Source organism: Bubalus kerabau, chromosome 9 (assembly GCF_029407905.1).
Source record: "Bubalus kerabau isolate K-KA32 ecotype Philippines breed swamp buffalo chromosome 9, PCC_UOA_SB_1v2, whole genome shotgun sequence".
Lineage (NCBI taxonomy): Eukaryota > Metazoa > Chordata > Mammalia > Artiodactyla > Bovidae > Bubalus > Bubalus kerabau.
The window spans coordinates 79,062,615-79,085,506 of record NC_073632.1 but is presented as its reverse complement, the minus strand read 5'-3'; the positions used below and the strand labels follow the sequence as shown (position 1 = coordinate 79,085,506).

At 40.7% G+C, this 22,892-nt stretch overlaps 1 protein-coding gene across 3 annotated transcripts in view; it reads left to right on the top strand.

The window, feature by feature from the left end:
• Nucleotides 1-1,947: 1,947 nt before the first annotated feature.
• The window catches only part of SLC18B1 (solute carrier family 18 member B1), a 34,474-nt gene continuing 13,529 nt past the window's right edge, over nt 1,948-22,892 (top strand). The window contains exons 1-8 of one of the 3 annotated variants that reach the window (XM_055535663.1): nt 1,948-2,099; nt 2,283-2,620; nt 3,458-3,801; nt 4,201-4,340; nt 13,905-14,000; nt 14,317-14,390; nt 15,124-15,271; nt 17,534-17,690. In XM_055535663.1, the coding sequence (XP_055391638.1) occupies nt 3,741-3,801; nt 4,201-4,340; nt 13,905-14,000; nt 14,317-14,390; nt 15,124-15,271; nt 17,534-17,690 (676 nt within the window). In that variant the 5' untranslated portion in view covers nt 1,948-2,099; nt 2,283-2,620; nt 3,458-3,740. Of the gene's footprint in view, nt 2,100-2,282; nt 3,802-4,200; nt 4,341-13,904; nt 14,001-14,316; nt 14,391-15,123; nt 15,272-17,533; nt 17,691-22,892 lie in introns of all 3 variants that reach the window. The other 2 variants (XM_055535664.1, XM_055535662.1) reach the window with 2 other exon arrangements.

Genomic DNA, 22,892 nt, shown 5'->3' with positions numbered 1-22,892 from the left:
TTACAGTGGGTGCAGAAAAATAATAACATGATAATGTTTTCCACGATAACACTAAGGATCTGGAAGGATTGGAAGGAGAGGTTAGATGTGAGAGGAAGATAGGAGTATGAATATATGTACCACAAAATCTTTATGTAAATTAAAAAGAGATCATTGCAAAACAAAAATATACATTTTATGAAAATATATACAAACAAATTTTGTATTAAACATGCAAGAATTATTGTTGATGGGGAGAGAATGGGACTAGGGATACAGAGAAAGAGATGACAACAAATTCAGTTCAGTTCAGTTCAGTCGCTCAGTCGTGTCCGACTCCTTGCGACCCCATGAATCACAGCACGCCAGGCCTACAACAAATTAAAAATTCAGTTGAAGGATTGATTGGAAGATGAAGTTAAGGAGACTTCTTATAAGATGGAGCAAAAAGAGAAAGAGATGAAAAGTAGAGTAATAAGTAAGAGGACCAGTTTAGCAACCCAATAGCTGCTTAAAGAACAGTCTGGAAAGAAAGAACAAAAGAAAAAGAGAGAGGGAGAATGCAGTCATCAAATAAGTAATTCAAGAAAATTCTCTTCTATGGTTTGATGTTAGATTGGAGCAAGAATGTAGAGTAAAATAAGATTGGAGAAACTGGCAGGGGTTATATCAAAAAGATTCTGGAGTCCACTTTAAGAAAACTTTGCTAGAGCTAATCCTGTTTAGTGTCTCTACAGGCTCTCCTCACCTACTTGCTTTCCCAGAAATATTTACATAATCTTCGACACACACTGTAATACAAGTAAACAGTTCTTCCAATATGTTTCTCTTACAGAACGCATTGCATTATAATAAATTGTTAATCGGTGTCTGTTTTATCTGCTAGAAGAGAGTATATATGTTACCTAAGGGCAGAGACTGGATGGGGCTCACTTATTTTTGAATTCACAATGCCTGGCACAGGATAGTAACTCAATAGTCCTAAGTTATTGTATTTTATCTTGGCCCCAAATTAAGAATTTTCCATTCCTTAAACTTGAACCCTTCCCAAACAGTAACTCAGTTGAAGATAAGTGAAGCCTCTATTTTTTTGTGCCAGAAAATTGTGAGGATGAGAATAACATAGCAGGCTTCACTTTCCAGAGCCAAGCCCTTCACATACTTTATCACCAGTGCTCACAACCACTCTCCATGACAGGCGTTACAATCCCAGTCACACAGATGGAGAAACTGACCTGTGACGCAAAGTCACAATCAGCTAGTACAGTCATCCCTGGATATCCAAGGGTATCTGTTCTGGGACCCCCAACACCCCAACACAGGTGCTGAAGTCCCCTATATAAAATGGCATAGCTTTTGCATATAACCTATAGCACATCCTTCTATGTGCTTTAAATCATTTCTGGATGATTTATAATACCCAATGCAATGTAAATGTTATAAATGAAATTTAAATAATTTACAAATAGTTGCTTCTGCTTGGCAAATTCAAGTTTCACTTTTTGGAAATTTCTAGAAAAAAATTTAAAAAATATTTTCAATTTCCTTCCTCCTTATTTGAATCCCAGGAATGCAGAAGGAGGGTATGTCCCGCTGAGGACAAGTGCCTGAACTGAACCGCGAGCCTCTCCTTCCAGAAGTGGTTCTCCCAGCAACTCCACCATGTGTCTTCAACATTCATTATAATTCTTGCAATTTTTTTTTTTAAACTCAGAGTACTTCACATCAGTTAATTCATTTCCAGGTTACTAATGTCTGGCTTCAGTGGTTACAAACACTACGCCATTCACCCATTCTAAAGAATAACTCACTCAATAAAATGTCCTGGCTTCTCTCACCTATGAGATGGGCTGCATTCTGCCTATGGAATATGCATCTCTCTAAATAAACTTGATTTTACTTAAAAAAAAAAAAAAGAGTCGTTATAAATCTAATTTTCTAATTCACATTTGCATTTTTAAATTTCACAGTCGTGTCCGACTCTGCGACCGTGGACTGCAGCCCGCCAGGCTCTTCCGTCCATGGGATTTCTCAGGCAAGAATACTGGAGTTGGTTGCCATTTCCTTCTCCAGGGGGCCTTCCCCACCCAGGGATGGATCACAGGTCTCCTGCATTACAGGTGCATTCTTAATCACTGAACCGCCAGGGAAGCCAGTTTTTAATTTTATGTACTACCTATCTTTTCTGTGACTACATAAGCTTCCTTTCTTACTCTTGGTATTCCTAAATTTTACTCATTTTAAGATATGGGGTTCAGTTATATGAAATACAGACTCATTTTTTTTTTTTCTTTCCTATACAGAAAGAAAATGGACAAGACATGAGTATTTGTGGACAGGACAGGTCTTGGCTGTTGGTGGATAACAGGCTGAGCCTTAAAAAAAAAAAAAAAGTCATTGCTCCGCCCCCTCTCCGCCCCGCCCCGCCTCCGGGAGCTCCTCGCTGTTGTCCAGGTCTGCGTAGAATTCTGAGGCGCGCTGTCCTTAGGCAATCAGGGATGTCTAGGCCGCGCTGAGAGGTGGCCGTCTGCGCTTCTGCTCGTTCGAGGTCGAGTCCCAGGGGCTTGGACCCGGGAGCCGAGGCGCCGGAGACCGCGTATGGACTCACCGGGAGACCCCGAAGGCCCACGCCCCCCAGGAGGTGACGGAGAGCCGGAGGCCAGTTGCACCTCTGTGGCTTGGGTTCCGTGTCTTTAACAGCGATTGAATTGCTTTTAGCTTGGTTTGTTTTAGAGAGATTGGAAAAGGCAGGGTCCTGGCAGTGGGTATTGTTTCTCCCTGGAAAGGGTTAAAGTTTGGATACTGGCGTGACAGGATGTGGTCTCTGATGACTTTCTGTGGCTCTACTTTTAAGTAGTGTGTGTTTAAGAATGCATTCAAATAAGTATGCCCTTTAGGAAAACGCAAATGGTGACATTTCCAGCCCCGCTGTTATCCCCCTAACCCTTTTAACTCGTTCAGCTCCTTTCCTTGTCCACTACCAAAATTTTTAAAACTTCTTAAGACTTCCTTCTGTCTCACAGATTTAATGGCAGCCTCTGAAAATACAGAAAATACAAAATATATTTTCTTAAACTTCTTTTCTCTCAAAACCATTTATAATTTAAAAATTGCAAATAGATTTACTGGGTGTTTGGAACTGAGTAATTGACCTGATGTCTTTAAATTAAATGGTAATTTAGCCCTGAGAATAAATATTAAGTGAATTGATGCAGAAGACCAGTAATTACTGTAAAACACTACTGATTTATAGATTTATGACACTTGTTTTTCCAGGAGCTGCCACTGTAAGTATTACTTTTCCAGTTGAATGATTTAGTTTGTGTTTTCCTACTTACACTTCAATAATTTTTCTGCTGTTCAGTCAATAAGTTATGTCTGACTGTTTCAGATTCCATGGACTATAGCCGGCCAGGCTCCTCTGTCCATGGGATTCTCCGGGCAGGAATACTGGAGTGGTTGCCATTTCCTTCTCCAGGTGATCTTCCTGAGCCAGGGATCGAACCACATCTCCTGCTTGGCAGGCAGCTTCTTTGCCACTGAGCCACCTTAATAAACCACTAACAGGAAGTGATTAAAACATGATTGAGTCCATGTAGCATATGAAGCTAGTAACCTGTGAATGTGGACTTCCCTGGCGGCTCTGACAGTAAAAGGATCCACCTGCAATGAAGTAGACCCGGGTTTGATCCCTGGGTCGGGAAGATCCCCTTGGAGAAGAGAATGGCTGTCCACTCCAGGATTCTTGCCTGGAGAATTCCATGGACAGAGGAACCTGGCGGGCTACAATCCAAGGGGTCCCAAAGAATTGGACACAACTGGGTGAGTAACACTTTCACTTTTCAACCTGAGAAAGTACATTACTTCAGAGGACAGTACCATTTGGAGAGCACCCTGTGACCTCATCATTCTTAAAAGAATCTATTAAAGGTAAAACAAATAAGCCTTAAGGTGAAGGCAAAACAAAGCAGATGGTTTGATAAATTCTGCACTGAAATTCTAATAGGGAATAGTAATGTAAATGAAAGTGATATGTTTTGAAAATTGCAGTGATATACAAGGGTTGTGTTACATTAGACCAAATATGCTATATTCAAAATAGCCTTTAGCTCAGCAAATATTACCTTCAGAGTACATTGTCTGTACACAGAAATGACATTTCTGTACTTTGATCAGTAGCCCCAATTACCTGTATTTAATTGCAGCCTATTTGCTTTCAAGGTGATGGCCCTCCAGGAGGTGCAATGGAGACATCCAGGCGGCTTTCAAGAGAACAGATTTTTGTACTGATATCAGCAGCTTCCATTAACTTAGGTTCCATGATGTGCTATTCTATCCTTGGACCCTTTTTCCCCAAGGAGGTAAGACATTTTGATATTCATATGAACTATTAATGTTTTTAAAAAGCCTTTGACAAATTTCACTTGACAGTATGGAGAATGTGAAAACCTGCATATAGCAAAGATAATGTATAGAACTTAAGCCAACGGAAGAATTCTTATAGAATATTTGATACTAGAAGGAAAAAAAAAATCAGTCATAATAACATCATCTTGAGAAGTAATTCACCTAAATATGATTGACCTTCTGAAGATTGCTTTGCTTATCATGAAGTTTGATTCGTCTGTTTGGCTTCTGCAACCGATAAAAAAGAAAAAAAAAAAGGAAGTGCACTGAATAACTGAGATTTCAATGTTATTACGAAAGATCTATATTAAGACAGTGACAGTTTTCCTGGATTTTGGGTTTATGAATATTTTGGAATTAGGAAGGCATGGTCCACTCCCTTTTCTGAGTTGAATTTTATATGGAATCTAGCTGCAATATTTGTGCCGAGGAGGAATTCTGATTAATATTAATTAGGTCTTTCTAATCATAGCATTTTATGTGATGTTCGGGTCTATGGATAATGGCACAGACATGAAGGAATAACCCCTAGAGAATCCACCTGAAATCTGGAGGTTGGTGAGGTGTAGTATGGAGGAAATGACACTGTCTTGGCTGGGTGTAGACAATATGCCTGTGTGTTCTGCTTCATGCCCTCTTTGAAAGCCTCAGCTCTGATGCAGGTGTCCTTCCCAGTCCTCTGACTTCTTTGATAACATGTGGTCCTTCCTTCTGTGTGCTACAAAAGACGATAAACATGGCTTCTCTGCTAAAAGAACAGTAGTACAACCCTGTACCCATTAAGTTCTTTTTAGTTTTCAGTGTACTTCCCAACATGTTTATCCCATTTGGTTTCTGGAGCAACTCTGTAAGATAGGCAGAATATTCAGAATCCCATCCTATTGCAAATGAAGAAACAGACCCCAAAGTTAAGTGACTGGCCCAGTTCAGTTCTGTTTACTGAATGGGAGTGGGATGTTTAACCATTTCCCACCCTAGAATGTGCTAGGTATTGGATGTATTAGGGTTGGAAAAAAATTAGGAAAATTTCCCTCTCTCATCGGTCCATTGGGAGGGAAAAAGTATGAAAAGAAAGATGCAGAATATTTGAATCTCCTTGAAGAGGATGCCCAAAGTGTAAGGAGACTCTAGGGAAGGGAATGGTTAATTTTGTGATGAGTGAGGCTGGCAGATGTGGGAGGGAAGAAGAGAGGAGTAATACTGAAAGGGACTTGGCAGGGTAAGCCCAAGGTGAGTCTTGAGAAATGTTAGTTCCCAAGGTAAACAAGAGAGGCAAGGGTCCTCTAGGTTAGAAACTCACAGGAGACAGTCACAAAATTAGCAAAGTAAATACCATGTTCTTAGGGAACCATGGACAATGGTGGGGCTTGTGTCTGGGTGCAGTAAGGTCCATGGGAGCTGAGGATCTGAATACGCAGGTTGGTGCTCAAAGGCAAGGGTCCTTCTATGCAGGTCAAAGATGTCGTCAGTGAGAAGTCATCAGAGATGTCTGGGCAAGACAGATTAGACTGGACAGATATGGATTTTGGGGAAAGAAAATGAGGAATGGAAGCTGTGGAATTAAGACAGAGAAGAACAGGAGTAGTGGCCAACTAGTTAGAAAGGCATGTCCGATTCAGCTGGAACTCAGTGAGAGTAACTAGTGTTAGATTCTTCTTAGTGAAATACAGTGGAGAAGGCAATGGGAACCCACTCCAGTACTCTTTCCTGGAAAATCCCATGGACAGAGGAGCCTGGTAGGCTGCAGTCCATGGGGTTGCTAGGAGTTGGACACAACTGAGCGACTTGACTTTCACTTTTCACTTTCGTGCATTGGAGAAGGAAATGGCAACCCACTCCAGTATTCTTGCCTGGAGAATCCTAGGGACGGGGGAGACTGGTGGGCTGCCGTCTATGGGGTTGCACAGAGTCGGACCGGACACGACTGAAGCAACTTAGCAGCAGTGAAATACAGACAGAGGAAAAGTAGGCTGTGGGTGTGTGCTTTCTTTCTTTTTTTTTAAGCATTTGATTTAGTTTTTTGCTTGCAAGAGGCAGGAGAGAGAGCATTCTAACTTTAAAAGGTATAGACATGAAGAGTGGGCTCTTTTTCATTTTTAAAAAAAGCATTAGGGTTGACAAACACACTGGCAAAACTTGCTCTTCCCCCTGTGTATTCTGTTTTTCTTTCCTGTTTTATTTGTGTTTAGTTGCTAAGTTGTGCCTGACTCAGTGCAATCCCATGGATTGTAGCCTGTCAGGCTCCTCTGTCCATGGGCTTTCCCAAGCAAGAATACTGGAGTGGGTTGCCATTTCCTCCTCCAGGGAATCTTCCTGACCCGGGGATTGAACCCTCATCTCCTGCATTGGCAGACCATTTCTTTACCACTGAGCCACTGGGGAAGCCCCATCATGTTTCTTATTAACGAGCTAATTAGGTCAAGGAAAAACAAGGTCCTTTTTAATTTGTGGTGTAGAATTAATGTTTCTACTCATCCTTTTCCTGGCCCCCTCTTCCTTTGGCAGAGGATAATGAATTTTGCTTTTGACAACCGTTCTTGCCATCGTAACATGCAGCAGGATCTGCATGTCAAAAGCAGTATTCAGTTGCTGCTGTGGTGTGTGATTCTCGAACATGCTAAGTCCCCATCCCACTTTCACAGAGAATGTGGGAACCTGTGCAAGATGGAAACGGACAGGACTACTATGACCATGACACAAGTAACTTTTGCAAGTCTGTGTCCTCATCTATAACAAGGGGCCAGCTAAAAGTACATCCCTTACTTGTTTGAAACCATATAGATCAGCATGGCTCATAATGAGGGGCCAATAAATGTTAGTTGCTGTAACTTCTATACATTTTCAGCCAGACTTGAGAACTAAATAACTTTCAGATCTATTAAGCAAACAACATGGATATAACTTGACCAATGAATGTTCTTTCCTCATCTATTTTTTGGCCACATCTCGGCCATTGGGATCTTAGTTCCCCAATGAGGATCAAACCTGTGCCTCCTGCATTGGGAACATGGAGTCTTAACCACTGGACCACCAGGGAAGTTCTTGTTTCCACATCTCAATCGACCCCTTTGATAACACCTTCCCTTAGAGTTACCTGTTCTATGTGACTAGGGCTGCTATGACAAAGTACCACAGACTGAGGACAACAGAAATGTATTGTCTCACAGCTCTGAAGTCCAAAATCATTGTCATTGGTAGGGTCAGTTCCTTCTGAGGGTTATAAGGAGAGGATCTGTCCCAGGCCTCTGTCTTTGGCTTGTAGGTGGGCAACTTCTCCCTGTGTCTTCTCACATTATCTTCCCTCTACATGTGTCTCTCTGAAGACACTTCCCCTTTTTACAAAGATACGAGTAATACTGGGTTAGACTCCACCCTTCGTGACCTCTTTCAACTGGTTACTTCTGCAAAGACTTTCTTTCCAAATAAGGTCACCTTCTAAGTTGCTATGAGAAACCTAGACAGTGTATTTAAAGCAGAGATACCACTTTGCCAACAAAGGTCCATATAGTCAAAGCTATGGTTTTTCCAGTAGCCATGTGAAGATGTGAAATTTAGACCATAAAGAAGGCTGAGTGCCAAAGAATTGATGCTTTTGAACTGTGGTGCTGGAGAAGACTCTTGAGAATCCCTTGGACAGTGAGGAGATCAAACCAGCCAGTCCTAAAGGAGATCAATCCTGAATATTCATTGGAAGAACTGATGCTGAAGCTGAAGCTCCAATACTTTGGCCACCTGATGCAAAGAACTGACTCATCAGAAAAGACCCTGATGCTGGGAAAGATTGAAGGCAGGAAGAGAAGAGGGTGACAGAGGATGAGATGGTTGGATGGCATCACTGTCTCAATGGACATGAGTTTGAGCAAACTCCAGAAAATAGTGAAGGACAGAGAAGCCTGGCATGTTGCAGTCCATGGGGTCACAAAGAGTCGGACATGACTTAGTGACTCAACAACAACAACAGCTGAAGTACTGAGAGTTAGGACATCAGCATAAGAAGTTTGAGGGACACAGTGAGCCCCCTGGCACCCCCTGACGCTTGGTGTGGTAGAAACATGGACTCCATGTTCCTGTCTACATACAGCATAACCTTTGGCTAGGATACCAGTGAAGACATTTTTCATAGTGAGAGCTCTCTTTTCTCTATACCGTTATCTCGTATGATGATTAGTGATGGAAAAGGAATGGTTAATCCTGAGTCTCATCAAATTATGGGCCGAAATCCCACCCAAGCAGTTTCTAGAATGCTCTAGGTTCAACTTCTCCACTCTATCCCACAACCAGGCACTTAGGGACTGTACTTCAGGGGTAGGATGTGCTTCCCAGAGTGAGAGGGCCTTTCCTTCCTGTAGTTTAGCAATGAAAAGTAGAGTTCACCTGGACTTCCCTGGTGGTCTAAGAGTTAAGACTGTGCTTCCACTGCAGGGGGTACAGGTTCAATCCCTGGTCTGGAAGTTTCACAAGCCATGTGATAGGGCCACAATTAGAAAAAGATAAGAGTTCACCTATCTGGATTCCTGTGGTATGATGCTTTGAGAAATGTAGGGTTTATTGAGAAACACAATGTAAGAATATATATTTTTAAAGACAAGGATTGAATGATTATCATAACTTCCTATAGGAAGTGATAAACTTATTTTTTATCTTAAAAAATGTAGTTAGAGTGAAAAGATAAATAAATAGAATTAAGGCTGTTGTGGATGACATATTTTAAAGGGAGTATGTGTGTACACATACATTTCTGTATTCAGAGTAGAGTGATTTGTGGAAAAGCTGAAGCTCTGGCAAAGGATGAATCTAAGTCACATCTTCTAACTATAAATATTCACTGCTGGCTCCTGTGTGAGGCATAGAAGGTGCTGGATAAATGACCACTGACTGCCCGAGAGGACAGATGTGTGTTTCAGACTTAGTGCTTCATGGTTTGCCAAGTTGCCAATCTTATCTTAAAAAATTAAACTCATATTTTAACCCCTTAAATGATTATAGCTCGAACCTGATCTAAGGATCCACCATAATTCCAAGGTTTTAGAAAGGGTTTCAGACCTCTGTCTGTTCAGTTGTACAACACAGCTAATAGTAGCATTTGAAGTTCAAAAGAAGCAGTTTTAGAATAAACACTATATCATCTATAGCAATTAGAGAATGTAATGGCAACCCACTCCAGTATTCTTTCCTGGAGAATCCCATAGATAGAGGAGCCTGGCGGGCTACAGTACATGGGGTCATAAGAGTCGGACACGACTTAGTGACTAAAGCGGCAGCAGCAGCACCACCTGTAGCAAATTTAGGAGCCATGATAGAGCAGTCTATAAACAATCATAGGAATCATTGATGGGCGATACATTACTCCAAATGTTTCAGCAGCATGTTGGGAGGAGAGGGAGCTTCTTTCATCTGTGTCATTGATGTCAGGAAAGGAAACTTTATCTTCTGCGAACTGTTAGGTAGTTGGTATCAGAAATAGAGAACTGAATGGTCTGAACGGTCCTTGGGATAACTCATGTACTAGCTTAAGGAACTTTATGTTAGATTTTTTTGACCAGCAAAGTAAAGTGGTTGTTTGGGGGTTTTTTGGTTTTTTTAGTGGCATTTGATCCTGTAACTAAATGTGATATTGAGTTGGAAAACCTTCCTCCCCTGTGTTTCACCTTTATGCTCACACTGCTACCACACTCACAACACATTTGACACCAGATGTGTAGGTCTTTTCCCCACACCAAGCAATTCTCTGTGACACCAGTTGGATGTCCTACCATTCAATTCAGTTCTGACGCTGATCTGTATTAGCCCAGACCCCACAAATTAAGAGCTCAGTCCCACAAGACTGCCCTCCACTTCAGATGCCAATTGCAAGTAGTAGGTCTCCATGTTACCCCCAACTTCCATCCAACGTGGCTACAAGTTACAGGTTCCCATGTGTGTGTGTATGTGTGTGTGCGTGTGTGTGTGTGTGTGAAGCTTCTTCAGTCATGTTCAACTCTTTGCGACCCTATGAACTGTAGCCCGCCAGGCTCCTCTGTCCATGGGATTCTCCAGGCAAGAATACTGGTGTAGGTTGCCATGCCCTTCTCTAGGGCATCTTCCCAACCCAGGGATTGAACCTGTGCCTCTTGTCTGCTGCATTAGCAGGTAGGTTCTTTACCACTAGCACCACTTGGGAAGCCCTCCCATGTGTTAGGGAAATTAAAATGGAGGAAACCTTGTTCAGGCTTCAGAAGCAGGACAGTGGGCCTCTGACCTACTTCTGACCTGCCTGGACACCGTGGATCCTGCCTCCAAGCACAGCTAGTGCTTAGATAAGAAAAGGAGTGGGTCTTGGAATTCTTGAGCCTCTGAAGATCTGGCCAGTCCCTGGGGTCTAACAAAATCCTATGACTCACAAAGTGAAGCAAACTGCAGTGTAAAAGTTAACAAAGAACCCCAAAACCAGAGCTGCTGCTTTGCATGCAAACTGATGATGATATCAGTTTGAGGCCTGGGATTATGAGTGGGAGCCCCTAACCACAATTTGAAGTCTCACCCATGGGGTGGACACACCACTTGGGACCCTTTCCCATTGTGACTCCAGATTGCTATTAACAAGGGACTTCCCAGCACTGTTCAAATCTGGATGTAGGTTGTTGGCTCAGTTTGGTGGTGTATTGTCTGTTAGTTCTCTCTCTTGTTTCTATTTCTTTCTCTTTTTTTTTAATGACTGCATGTTGAAATTAAGTCAAACCTATAAAAAATTGAAATTATTTATTTGTGTGTAACAAATGGTTTCTTTTGTTAGCAAATCCTTTGAACTTATAGGTAAAACTTTAGGCAAGACACAATGACCCTCCCACTTCTCCACCTAGGATTCAGTTACTTGCTGGAATGGCTTCCACAATTCAGGGAAACACTTGCTTAACACTATTATAAAAGGATGTGATAAAGTATATAGCTGGGCATGTAGATGGAAGAGATACAGAGCGGGAGGTATGTAGCAGGGGCATGCAGCTCCCATGTCCCCTGCAGGTGAGCCACATTCCCAGATCCTCCATATGTTCACTGACCCCAGAGGTCCCCAAGTTCCACACCTTAGGGATTTTTATGGGGACTTAATCACATAGGCACGATCAATCATTAACTCAGTTTCTAGCCCTTCTCTGGAGAATGGGGTGTGGGACCAGAAGTTCTAAGCTTCTAATCATGGCTTGGTCTTTCTGGTGACTAATCCCCAAGCAGGAATCACCAAGAGTCACCCAGGAGATGCCAAGGGACTAGGAGCTTGGTGTCAGGAACCAGGGTCAAAGACCAAATATTAGAACATTATTACTCCTAGGGTTCTTATCACTAAGGAAGTTACAAGGATAGTCAGAGTTCTGTGCCAAGAACTGGAGGCAGAGACCAATAAATATATTTTCTATGAACTTAAAGATACCAAAAAGAAAGCATTTCAAGATCAACTGTTGGCTTAGTTCTACAGGAGAAGCAGAGCTTACCTTTCCTCAACCAAGGCTTTTTGTTTTGTTTATACTCTAATTTTGATTTTGGCCTGCTAAAGCTAACAATTCTTATTTTGGTTGGGGGCAGACTTTATTGAGGTATAATTGTTATACAAAAATTTACACTTATTTAATATATCTATCTTGATGAGTTTGGACATATGCACACCATCTATGATGTCATCACTGCAATCAAAATACTAAACTTATTCAGCACCTCCAAAAAATCCCTTGGGTTTTCTTGTGGACTTTTTCTTTCTTCTTCTTCTTCTTTTTGTGGTGAGGACATAACATGAGTTTATCTTACTTAACAGAAAATTTATATCCAAAGAGCTATAATTCCCCACTGCCCCCTTCTCAAAGTCCCTGACAACCACCATTCTAAGCTCTGCTTTTATGAATTTGGCTATTGTAGATACTTGATACAAGCGGAATCATGCAGTGTTTGTTCTATGAAGGCTTACTTTGTTTAGCATAATTTCCTCAAGTTTCATCCATATTGTTGCAGATGCCAAGATGTCCTTATTTTTGAGGTGAATAATATCCTGTGTTATGTATATACCACATTTTCTTTGTCCATTCATCTGTCGATGGACATTTGGGTTATTTCTATATTATCTTAGCTATTTCTTAGTTGTTTCTGTATTATCTTAGCTAGTGCCACAGTGAGCATGGGATTGCAAATATCTCTGAGATGCTGCTCTCAATTCTTTTGGGTATATACACAGAAGAGGGATTGTTGGATTATACGGTAGTTCTGTTTTTAATGTTTTGGGGATCCTCCATATTGTTTTCCATAGAGGCTGCACCATTCTTCATTCCTGCCAACAATGTATAAGGGTTCTGATTTCTTCACCTCCTCACCAACACTTGTTATCTTCTGTGCTTTCAATTATTGCTGTCTATCCTAACTGCTGTGAGATGATATCTCATTATGATTTTAATTTGCATTTCCCTGATGATTAGTGATCTTGAGCAGCTTTTCTTATACCTGGTGGCCGTTTGTATGTCTCTTTTTTAGAGAAATGTCTGTTGAAATCCTTTTCTCATTTTAAGTCATGTTCTTTGTGGTGTTTTTTTATTAATAGATTATTGAATTGTAGGAGAGTCTTACATATTTTGGATATTAGCTACTTATATGGAGATGGTTTACAAATTGCTTTCTCCCATTCTGTAGATTGCCTTTTCACTCTGTTGATCGTTTTCTTTGCTGTGAAGATTTTTAGTTCAGTGTAATTCCATTTGTTTGATTTGTCTTGTCGCTTAGGTTTTTGGTGTCAAATATAAGAAATCATTGCCAAGATCAATGTCATGATCTATATGGAAGAGAGTCTAAATAAGAGTAGACATGTGTATATGTATAACTGATTTACTTTGCTGTACAGTGAACTAACACAACATTGTAAACCAACTATACTCCAATAAAAATAATTTTTAAAAAGTCCCCCATCCTCCATTTTCTTCAAAAAGTTTAACAGTTTCAGATTTTATGTTTAAGTCTAGTTTGCTTTGAGTTTAGTTTGTGAGTGGTATAAGATAGGGATCCAATTTCATTCTTTAGCATGTGGATGTCCAGTTGTTCCGACATCATTTGTTGAAGAGAATATCTCTTCCCCAATGTGTGTCCTTGGCACCCTCATGGAAGATGAATTGCCCATATTTGTTTAGGTTTATTTCTGAGCTCTCTGTTCTGTTCCATTGATACATATGTCTGTCTTTAGGCCAGTATTGTACTGTTTTAATTATTACACCTTTGTAATCTATTTTCAAAATCAAGAGGTGTGATACCTCCAGTTTTGCTCTTTTTTTCTCAGAATCATAAAGTTAACAATTTGTTTTAGGCTTGGTGAGTGAATTATTTTCATGTCAGAGAACTTTTACTACAGTTTCCTTTCCTTTCTTAGCCTGTTTATTCTGAAATAATAATCTTTGAAATTGCTTTACAGATAAAGGTTACAGGAGGATGATCCTCTGATCTAGTAGCTCCATTTTTTCCCCATACTATTGCTAATTTATCTTTCAAACTTTTTCTTTTCTGTTTTTTTAAAGGCTGAAAAGAAAGGAGCCAGCAATACAGTTATTGGTACCATCTTTGGATGTTATGCTTTGTTTGACTTTCTGGCATCTTTGGTATTTGGAAAATATGTAAGTATTATTTTTTTTTAATGGTGTAATGAGTTATTCTAATTTACAAGTCTAAAATTTCCACTGATGCAGAAATAACCAGCATCGTATGTTATGAACTGTGCTTCAGTTGACAGTTCCATTCTTATGGTTGATTGATTTTTAACTTCTTCCATGTTTGTAAGAATGCGTGTTGTCATTCCACTAAAGAATTACATTTTGTTAACTGTATATATCTTCCCCAAATCTTCTGTTTTCTGATACAGTGGATTTGTTTATGTCAGTATAGACTTGTAGCAGTCATCAATTTACCACTTTTCTTTTACGTTTATTATAGCTTGTACATATTGGAGCAAAATTTATGTTTGTAGCAGGAATGTTTGTCTCAGGAGCAGTTACAGTTCTCTTTGGGTAAGTCATGTTCTGATACGTTTGGGAGCCTGAACAGATTTCCTAATTTATCTTCAGTTTAAAATGGTTAATGGTTAATGGTTTCTTTAAATCAGTCATTACCATTGATTATCAAATGCCTGGCATATGACTAATGGTGAAGGGAGTTGGATGGTGTGGAGAATGAAATGAATGACATTGATCTTAAGAAAAAAATCCTCTAGGGGATCACCATTAAGTTGGCTGCTGAATCTGTTCTTTAGGACTTCTGTGACTTGAGTGACAGAAACTTAACTCACTTTTCTGAGTCACAAATTTTTTTGGCTCAAGCAAAAAGGTGAGTTTGTTGTCTAAACAATCAGCTAAAGAAGATCAGAATATAGATGTTAAGATAATGTATCAGAAGTCTTTCTCAGGTTCCTGATTTTGCTTTTTTTGTTGTTGTTGTTTGGGGAAGACCTAAATCTAAGTCTTTCTGCATAGGTTCTTGTTAGATTGACTCTACATTTTTCAAAAGGCCTATTTAGTATTATTATTTAAGCCATCAAATATGTCAGTAGAAAAGGACAATCAGGCTGTTATTATGACTCAAATTCCTCCTACTAAAAATATAACAAAGAAACTCTTAAAAATTTGTATTCTAAAGTGACTTATTTTAATAACTATGATTGAGGTGTTACTGTTTTCAGTGAGTACAGTTGAAAAAAAAAATAAAATCAATTTGGCATTTGAGGATTGTTTTATTCTCTTTTAGTCTCTTGGACCAAGTTCCAGAAGGACCAGTGTTTATTGCTATGTGTTTTCTACTGAGAATAACTGATGCAATAAGTTTCGAGGCAGCAATAACTGCCTCTTCTTCTATCGTTGCAAAGGCTTTTCCAAACAATGTGGCTACAGTATTAGTAAGTATTTTATACACTGTTCCTATTTTCCTTTTAGTGTAGCTAAAATGTTTGCTTGACCTTTCAAGCCAAAACTGGGGCCCATTCTTCTAGACCTGCTTTTTTTCTACTCTCTGTGTTTGTTACCTTTTACCCTAGTTTCTACTTTCAGCAGCAGGCTGTCAATAAATGTGCTTTTCCTGGCCTTACAAGCCCCTAAATGGCAAAACCAAATACTCCTTTTTACCTCTTAAAAAAAAAGCCTCCATAGTAATATTTGCTATCTCTCTGTAGCCTAGATTGTGGCTGGGCTGTCTGAAGCAGATTTATACTAGAGTCCTGCTTCCACTTTTCCCAGAGTCATGGAAAGGATGACCCCATGAATCGCAGCATGCCAGGCCTCTCTGTCCATTACCAACTCCCAGAATTCACCCAAACTCATGTGCATCAAGTCAGTGATGCCATCCAGCCATCTCATCCTCTGTCGTCCCCTTCTCCTCCTGCCCCTAATCCCTCCCAGCATCAGGGTCTTTTCCAATGAGTCAACTCTTCGCATGAGGTGGCCAAAAGTACTGGAGTTTCAGCCTCAGCATCAGTCCTTCCAATGAACACTCAGGACTGGTCTCCTTTACGATGGACTGGTTGGATCTCCTTGCAGTCCAAGGGACTCTCAAGAGTCTTCTCCAACTTACTTTACCATAAAAATCCAGGGCCTGGTAGCATCATATTGACATACATTCTCATATATTGCCCAGATGCCTTGACACGGAGTATTAGTGACATAGCAGATTCTTGTCCCAGCTTTTATCTGCTGCCTTCTCTCCTCTGGAGCCAGGCATTCCTGAAGGACTCCTGGTTTGTATATGAGAATAGGCACCACCCTCACCTTCCCTGGTGGCTCAGAGGTTAAAGCATCTTCCTCCAATGCGAGAGAACCGGGTTCAATCCCTGGGTCGGGAAGATCCCCTGGAGAAGGAAATGGTAGCCCACTCCAATATTCTTGCCTGGAGAATCCCATGGACGGAGAAGCCTGGTAGGCTACAGTCCATGGGGTCGCAAAGAGTCAGACACGACTGAGCGACTTCACTTCCTTTTCTTTCTTTCTTTCACTTTCAGAGACCTCAGATCTAATCAGCTCAGTACCATGTTCCCTCATTTACCTGTATTAATACTACAGTTTGAAAGTTTTGACCATCAGGTAAACTATTTGCTGTATAAATATAAATATCCACACTTTTATTAAGCATATACCCATATGTATTTATACAGTTAATGTAAGTACATATATCTGTATATGTATTGTATATCTGGATAAATTCGCTTTAGGTTCTATGGCAATTTTTCATGCCATGGTGGCCACTGTAACAGATATACTATTTCCATTTCCATAAAGTATATTTTTCAGAGGGGTTCAGAAAGATGCTAGTCAGTTGACATGCTCTGTAAAACAAGGTTTTGTGGCTGAACATGTTTGGAGTAGGGCTTTGCTGTCCTGCAAGTTAGAGGTGGTCAGTTCACATTAGCATGAGTTGTTTTCATTTTATGTGTGAACAGACTATAACATCGGAGAAGGCAATGGCACCCCACTCCAGTATTCTTGCCTGGAAAATCCCATGGACGGAGGAGCCTGGTAGGCTGCAGTCCATGGGGTCGCTAGGAGTTGGACACAACTGAGCAACTTCACTTTCACTTTTCACTTTCATACATTGGAGAAGGAAATGGCAACCCACTCCAGTGTTCTTGCCTGGAGAATCCCAGGGACAGAGGAGCCTGGTGGGCTGCCGTCTATGGGGTCACACAGAGTCGGACATGACTGAAGTGACTTAGCATAGCATAGCATAGACTATAACATTTGCCCATTTCCCCATAGTACTGCTGATTTGTCTCATTCATTAATAGTTGCTGTCATGGTGCTTGTGGGAAATTAGTCTTTTGTCAGTACTTTTCCCCATTCTTCGTTTGTCTTTTTTTTTTTGCTGTCCATAGTTTTTCATATATTCATGTAATCAGAGTTATCAGTCTTCTTTTGTGTCTTCTGAGTTTTTATGTCATAATTAGAAAATTTGCTTCACTGTAAGGATTAGGAAAAAACTCTCATATTTTATTTTTCTAGTACTTTTATAATTTCAATGTGCATGTTTAAATTTTTGGTCTATCTTGGTGGGTGGTGTGTGTATAAATTGTAAAGTGGATAGAATTTTTTTCAGAACTTTCCATTAATGCTTTGTCCATTTTTCAAATGAAACATATTAACTCAATTTTCTTTTGTTTTCCCATTTTTAGGGAAGTCTTGAGACTTTCTCTGGACTGGGACTAGTGCTGGGGCCTCCTTTGGGTGGCTTTTTGTATCAGTCCTTTGGCTATGAGGTGCCTTTCATTTTTCTGGGATGCATAGTTCTGCTGATGGTTCCCCTCAACATGTGTATTTTACCCAATTATGGTAAGACCTCATTTATTGCTCATTTTAAGAATCTTAAATTTAAGTATTTTTATGCCTTTGTAGGAGACCAGTTTAACATATACTCACTTTCATTTTATATAATCACTAATAGATTTGTAGTGCATGCTGAAAGAATCAATTCTCTTTTCAGAAATGTTGCAATAGGCAATTAGTTTATATAAATTGTCATAAACTCTTTCTGACCTATAAAATTAGCAAATATTAAATTTCTTATCATAAAACATATGCAATGCCCACCAGATGTCTTCCTGAATTCTAAATTAAAGATTCTTTACATCTTTTAATGTCAAGAATCTTTCCATTACAAGGCACTATGCTGCTAAGTCACTTCAATTGTGTCCGACTCTGTGTGACCCCACAGATGGCAGCCCACCAGGCTCCCCCGTCCCTGGGATTATCCAGGCAAGAACACTGGAGTGGGTTGCCATTTCCTTCTCCAATGCATGAAAGTGAAAAGTGAAAGTGAAGTCGCTTAGTCGTATCTGACTCTTAGAGACCCCATGGACTGCAGCCCACCAGGCTCCTCCATCCATGGGATTTTCCAGGCAAGAATACTGGAGTGGGGTGCCATTGTCTTCTCCAAAGGCACTGTGACAGGAGGACAAAGTTAGACCTTCCTTCCGCAGATTTCTTGTAGCTGTGTGTGCAGCATAGCTCAAGTGTGAGGACTCAGGGCCACATCAGGCAGTAATGGGAATCATCTTGGCTCTGAAGCTTCATGCCCTGTAGGAGTCAACCTATCCCATAACAACTCCATAGGCACAGCTGCCTGGGTCTCCACAAGGCACGTTCTGGGTACAAGAGTCCCCAAGCTCAGGGAGGCACAAAGCATCGAGTATTGATGGCTGGTTTATAGTTCTTTCTGTACAGATGAAATTTATGAGTCAGGGATTATTTTCATTATAAGCCAGATTGCCTAGTAATGGAGTCGGTATTTTACCATTATCAGATTCCTACTGTGACACAGCCACCGAGTTAGCTTGAGAGCTGGAGGAGAGCCTGTCATCTTTCTGTGCATAGTGATAGTTGTTTCTGTAGTCAGGCATCCCAGACTGGCCTCCTATTGGGTTCACAGGTGAACACTTGGCTGTCAACTAAGAAACTGACACCAGATCAGATTCTCTTGCAATAGGGGAAAGAGTTCTGTTTACTCTTTATCAATAACATCATATAGGGAAAAAAGATGGCTTACTAGTTAATTGTGGGATGTGGTATTTAGAACTTCTGTGATTAGGTGCTGGACTGGCCCCAGCATCAGTAATTCTTTGAGTCCTGGCCTGCTCTCCTCCTCTCTGCCCCTCACTCCCACAACATGGTATCTTTTGAAGCCCCTCTAATCACTGTCAGCCTAGTTACTTGGTACTTATTTTTCTTTGTTCCTGTTATTCCTCAATTAAAAATTTCCTGCATCTTTAATTAACTTAAAGCTCCAGTTGTTGTTCATTTGCTCAGTCGTATCTGACTCTTTGCAGCGCCATGGAGTGCAGCATGTCAGGCTATCTCCCGGAGCTTGCTCAAACTCATGTCTATTGAGTCAGCAATGCCATCCAATCATCTCATCCTCTGTCGTCCCCTTCTTCTCCTGCCTTCAGTCTTTCCCAGCATAAGAGTCTTTTCTAATGAGTCAGCTCTTTGAATCAGGTGGCCAAAGAATTGGAGCTTCAGCTTCAACAACAATCCTTTGAATGGATATTCAGGATAGATTTCCCTTAAGATTGACTGGTTTGATCTCCTTGCAGTCCAGGGGACTCTCAAGAGTCTTCTCCAACACTATAGCTCAAAAGCATCAGTTTTTCATTGTTCAGCCTTCTTTATGGTCTAGCTCTCACATCCATACATGACTACTGGAAAAACCATAGCTTTGACTATATGGAGCTTTGTCAGTAAAATAATGCCTCTGCTTTTTAATACACTATCTAGGTTGGTCATAGCTTTTCTTCCAAGGAGCAAGCATCTTTTTATTTCATGGCCGCAGTCACCATCTGCAGTGGTTTTGGAGCCTAAAAAAATAAAGTCTGTCATTGTTTCCATTGTTTGCCCATCTATTTGCCATGAAGTGATGGGACAAGATGCCATGATCTTCGTTTTTTGAATGCTGAATTTTAAGCCAGCTTTCTCAACTCTCCTCTTTCACTGTCATCAAGAGGCTCTTAGTTCCTCTTCAGTTTCTGTCATTAGGGTGGTGTCATCTGTGTATCTGAGGTTATTGATATTTCTCATGCAACCTTGATTCTAGCTTGTGCTTCATGCAGCCTGGCATTTCACATAATGTACTCTGCATATAAGTTAAATAAGCAGGGTGATAATATACAACCTTGATGTACTTCTTTCCCAGTTTGGAGCCAGTCAGTTTTTCCATGTCTGGTTCTAACTGTTGCTTCTTGACCTGCATACAGATATCTCTATCTGTATAGAGGCAAGTAAGGTGGTCTGGTATTCCCTTCTCTTTAAGAATTTTCCACAGTTTGTTGTGATCCACACAGTTAAATGCTTTAGTGTAGTCAGTGAAGCAGAAGCAGATGTTTTTTCTGGAATTCTCTTGCTTTTTCTATGATCCAACAGATGTTGACCATTTGATCTCTGGTTCCTCTGCCTTTTCTAAGTTCAGCTTGCACGTCTGGAATTTCTCAGTTCACGTACTATTGAAGCCTGGCTTGGAGAATTTTGAGCAATACTTTGCTAGCGTGTGAGATGAGTGCAATTGTGCAGTAGTTTGAACATTCTTTGGCATTGCCTTTCTTTGGGATTGGAATGAAAACTGACCTTTTCCAGTCCTGTAGCTACTGCTGAGTTTTCCATATCTGCTGGCATATTGAGTGCAGCATTTTCACAGCATCATCTTTTAGGGTTTAAAATAGCTCAGCTGGAATTGCATCACCTCCACTAGCTTTTGTTTGGCCCACTATGCTTTCTTTTGCTTCCTAAGGCCTGCTATGTTTTTATGAACAAAATGGTTTGGCAGACTTTCTGTTTATCTAAGTAAGGATCTTGTATTTAGATTGAATGGGAAAACCTGATATATATTTTTTTAAATCTCACAATTTATAATGTTAAAGCTATAAATATAGATTTAGGTGTTCCCATTAAGGAGTACTTTTAAAAATTATGGTTTTAGGAAAGCTTATAGGTAAGGCTGGAAAGTTAAATTTCCTTTTATTTTGATGATATTGGCAGAATTTTGTGTTCTGTAACTTCTACTCCACTCGTTTACTTCCTTTTAAACCCATAAACACTGTGGATTTGGGTTACTAAGAGTCGATTTCAGTCCCTCGCTGTCTCTCATCCTTTATATCTGCTTGCCAAGTCTCCTCTTCTGTATTGTGCTAAAGAAAAATCCCGCGCCCCCGCCGCCCCAGCCATGCTGTTTGGCATGTGGGATCTTAGTTCCCTGACCAGGGAACCAGGGATGAACCCATGCCCCCTGCAGTGGCAATGCGGAGTCTTAACCATTGGACTGCCAGGGAAGTCCCTAAAGAAATATTTTTAAAACACAGTCATGTACATGACAATCCTCTTTTTTTAATTTAATTTTTTTAAATGTATGTTTTTAACTGGAGGATAATTGCTTTAGAATGTTGTGCTGATTTCTGCCATATAAAAATGTGAATTAGTCATTAGTATGCACCTATCTCCTCCCTCTTGAGTCTCCCTCCCACCACCACTTCCTCCTCCCACCCCTCTAGGGATGCCTGTGTGTGGTGCTCAGTCCCTTCAGTCATGTCTCACTCTTTGAGACCCTGTGGATAGTAGCCTGCCAGGCTCCCCTGTCCATGGGATACTCCAGGCAGGAATACTGGAGTGGGTTGTCATGCTCTCCTCCAGGGAATCTGCCCCACCCAGGGATCGAACCCACATCTCCTGCGTCCCTTGTGTTACCAGTGGATGTTTTTTTTTTTTTTTTAACCACTGAGCCACTGGGGAAGCCCCCTGTAGGGATGACAATCCTCTTAATAAAAATTCCTGAATCCATGAATTGTGAGCTTTACCTTGAAAGCCAGTAGAAGCTGTTGTTAGAGGTTTCTCAGGCAAGTCATATGAGCTGGACTGTCTCCCACTTCCACTCTACCTAACTCTGACTCATCCTTCAAAACTTTTAATTGTATGACCTCTTCTGGAAAGTTTCCCTGAACCCTCTCAATCATTGATCTAAATGCTGAGTTGGTAGTGCCGCAGTGCTCTGCATTTTTCCTGTCCCTTCATACCTGAAGGCCTCTCCGCTTCCTTACCTCTCAGAGCAGCTTCCTGTGGCAGGCATTGTCAACTATGGAGTCATGTCCTCCAAGAAGAATGTATCAGAAATGGAGGAAGCAGAGAGTTCTTTAAGGAGGTTGGAAAAGTTCCCTGGGTAATTCTGCTATGTGTCTCTGGAAACAGGTATCACCCTAAGTTTTCGTTACTTGGGCTTCTTCAACAGCTTAGCTAAACTCATGATGTGTTCATTTTCATGGACATTCCTGTATGTTCTTATGGTGATAATCCCCTTTCCCACCTTGCATTCAGAGAAAGGGACTATTTATTTCATAATAGTTTGTCTTATGCCATAGACCCGTAATACTTCTATATACACAATAAATGTAATTGATTAAAGTTGGTCCTTTATCATTGTTATTTTAAACATTGGTAATATACAATCCAAAATCCATAACCAATGAAGTCTCCCTACTGGCCTGCCTCACTGAGCCACATGGTGGGCTTAGCCCTTTTCTAAGTCAAATCTGTAGTGAAACAGGTTGGGTTCGCGTTTGTTTCATCATTGACTATTTGGCTAATAATTAAGAAACCAACATCACAGTTTAACTGTATCCCTCTTATCCTGACAAATATAGCTGGACCACACTTGATGCTTCTTTTGTACTTTGCTTCCTACCAAATCATTATTTACCAAGAATTTATTACATAATGAGTTCTGTTGAAATGAGGATATGTCAGTGCTGCTCTGGCCCTCAGAGCTTCCTGGCCTAGCTCACCGCACAGTTTCCTAACTCGCCTCCTGTCTCTATTTCCCAGGAGACCACAAGTGTAGCTCTTTGAACTGCAAATCTGATTCTCACTTCTTGTTTGAAAACTCTAGTGATTTCCTGGGCTTCTTAGCCTACTTTACAAAGTCCTGCATCATCTTATCACTACATCCTTCTGCAGTATGATCTCTCCTCCCGACACTCCAATCTCCACCCTCCTTCT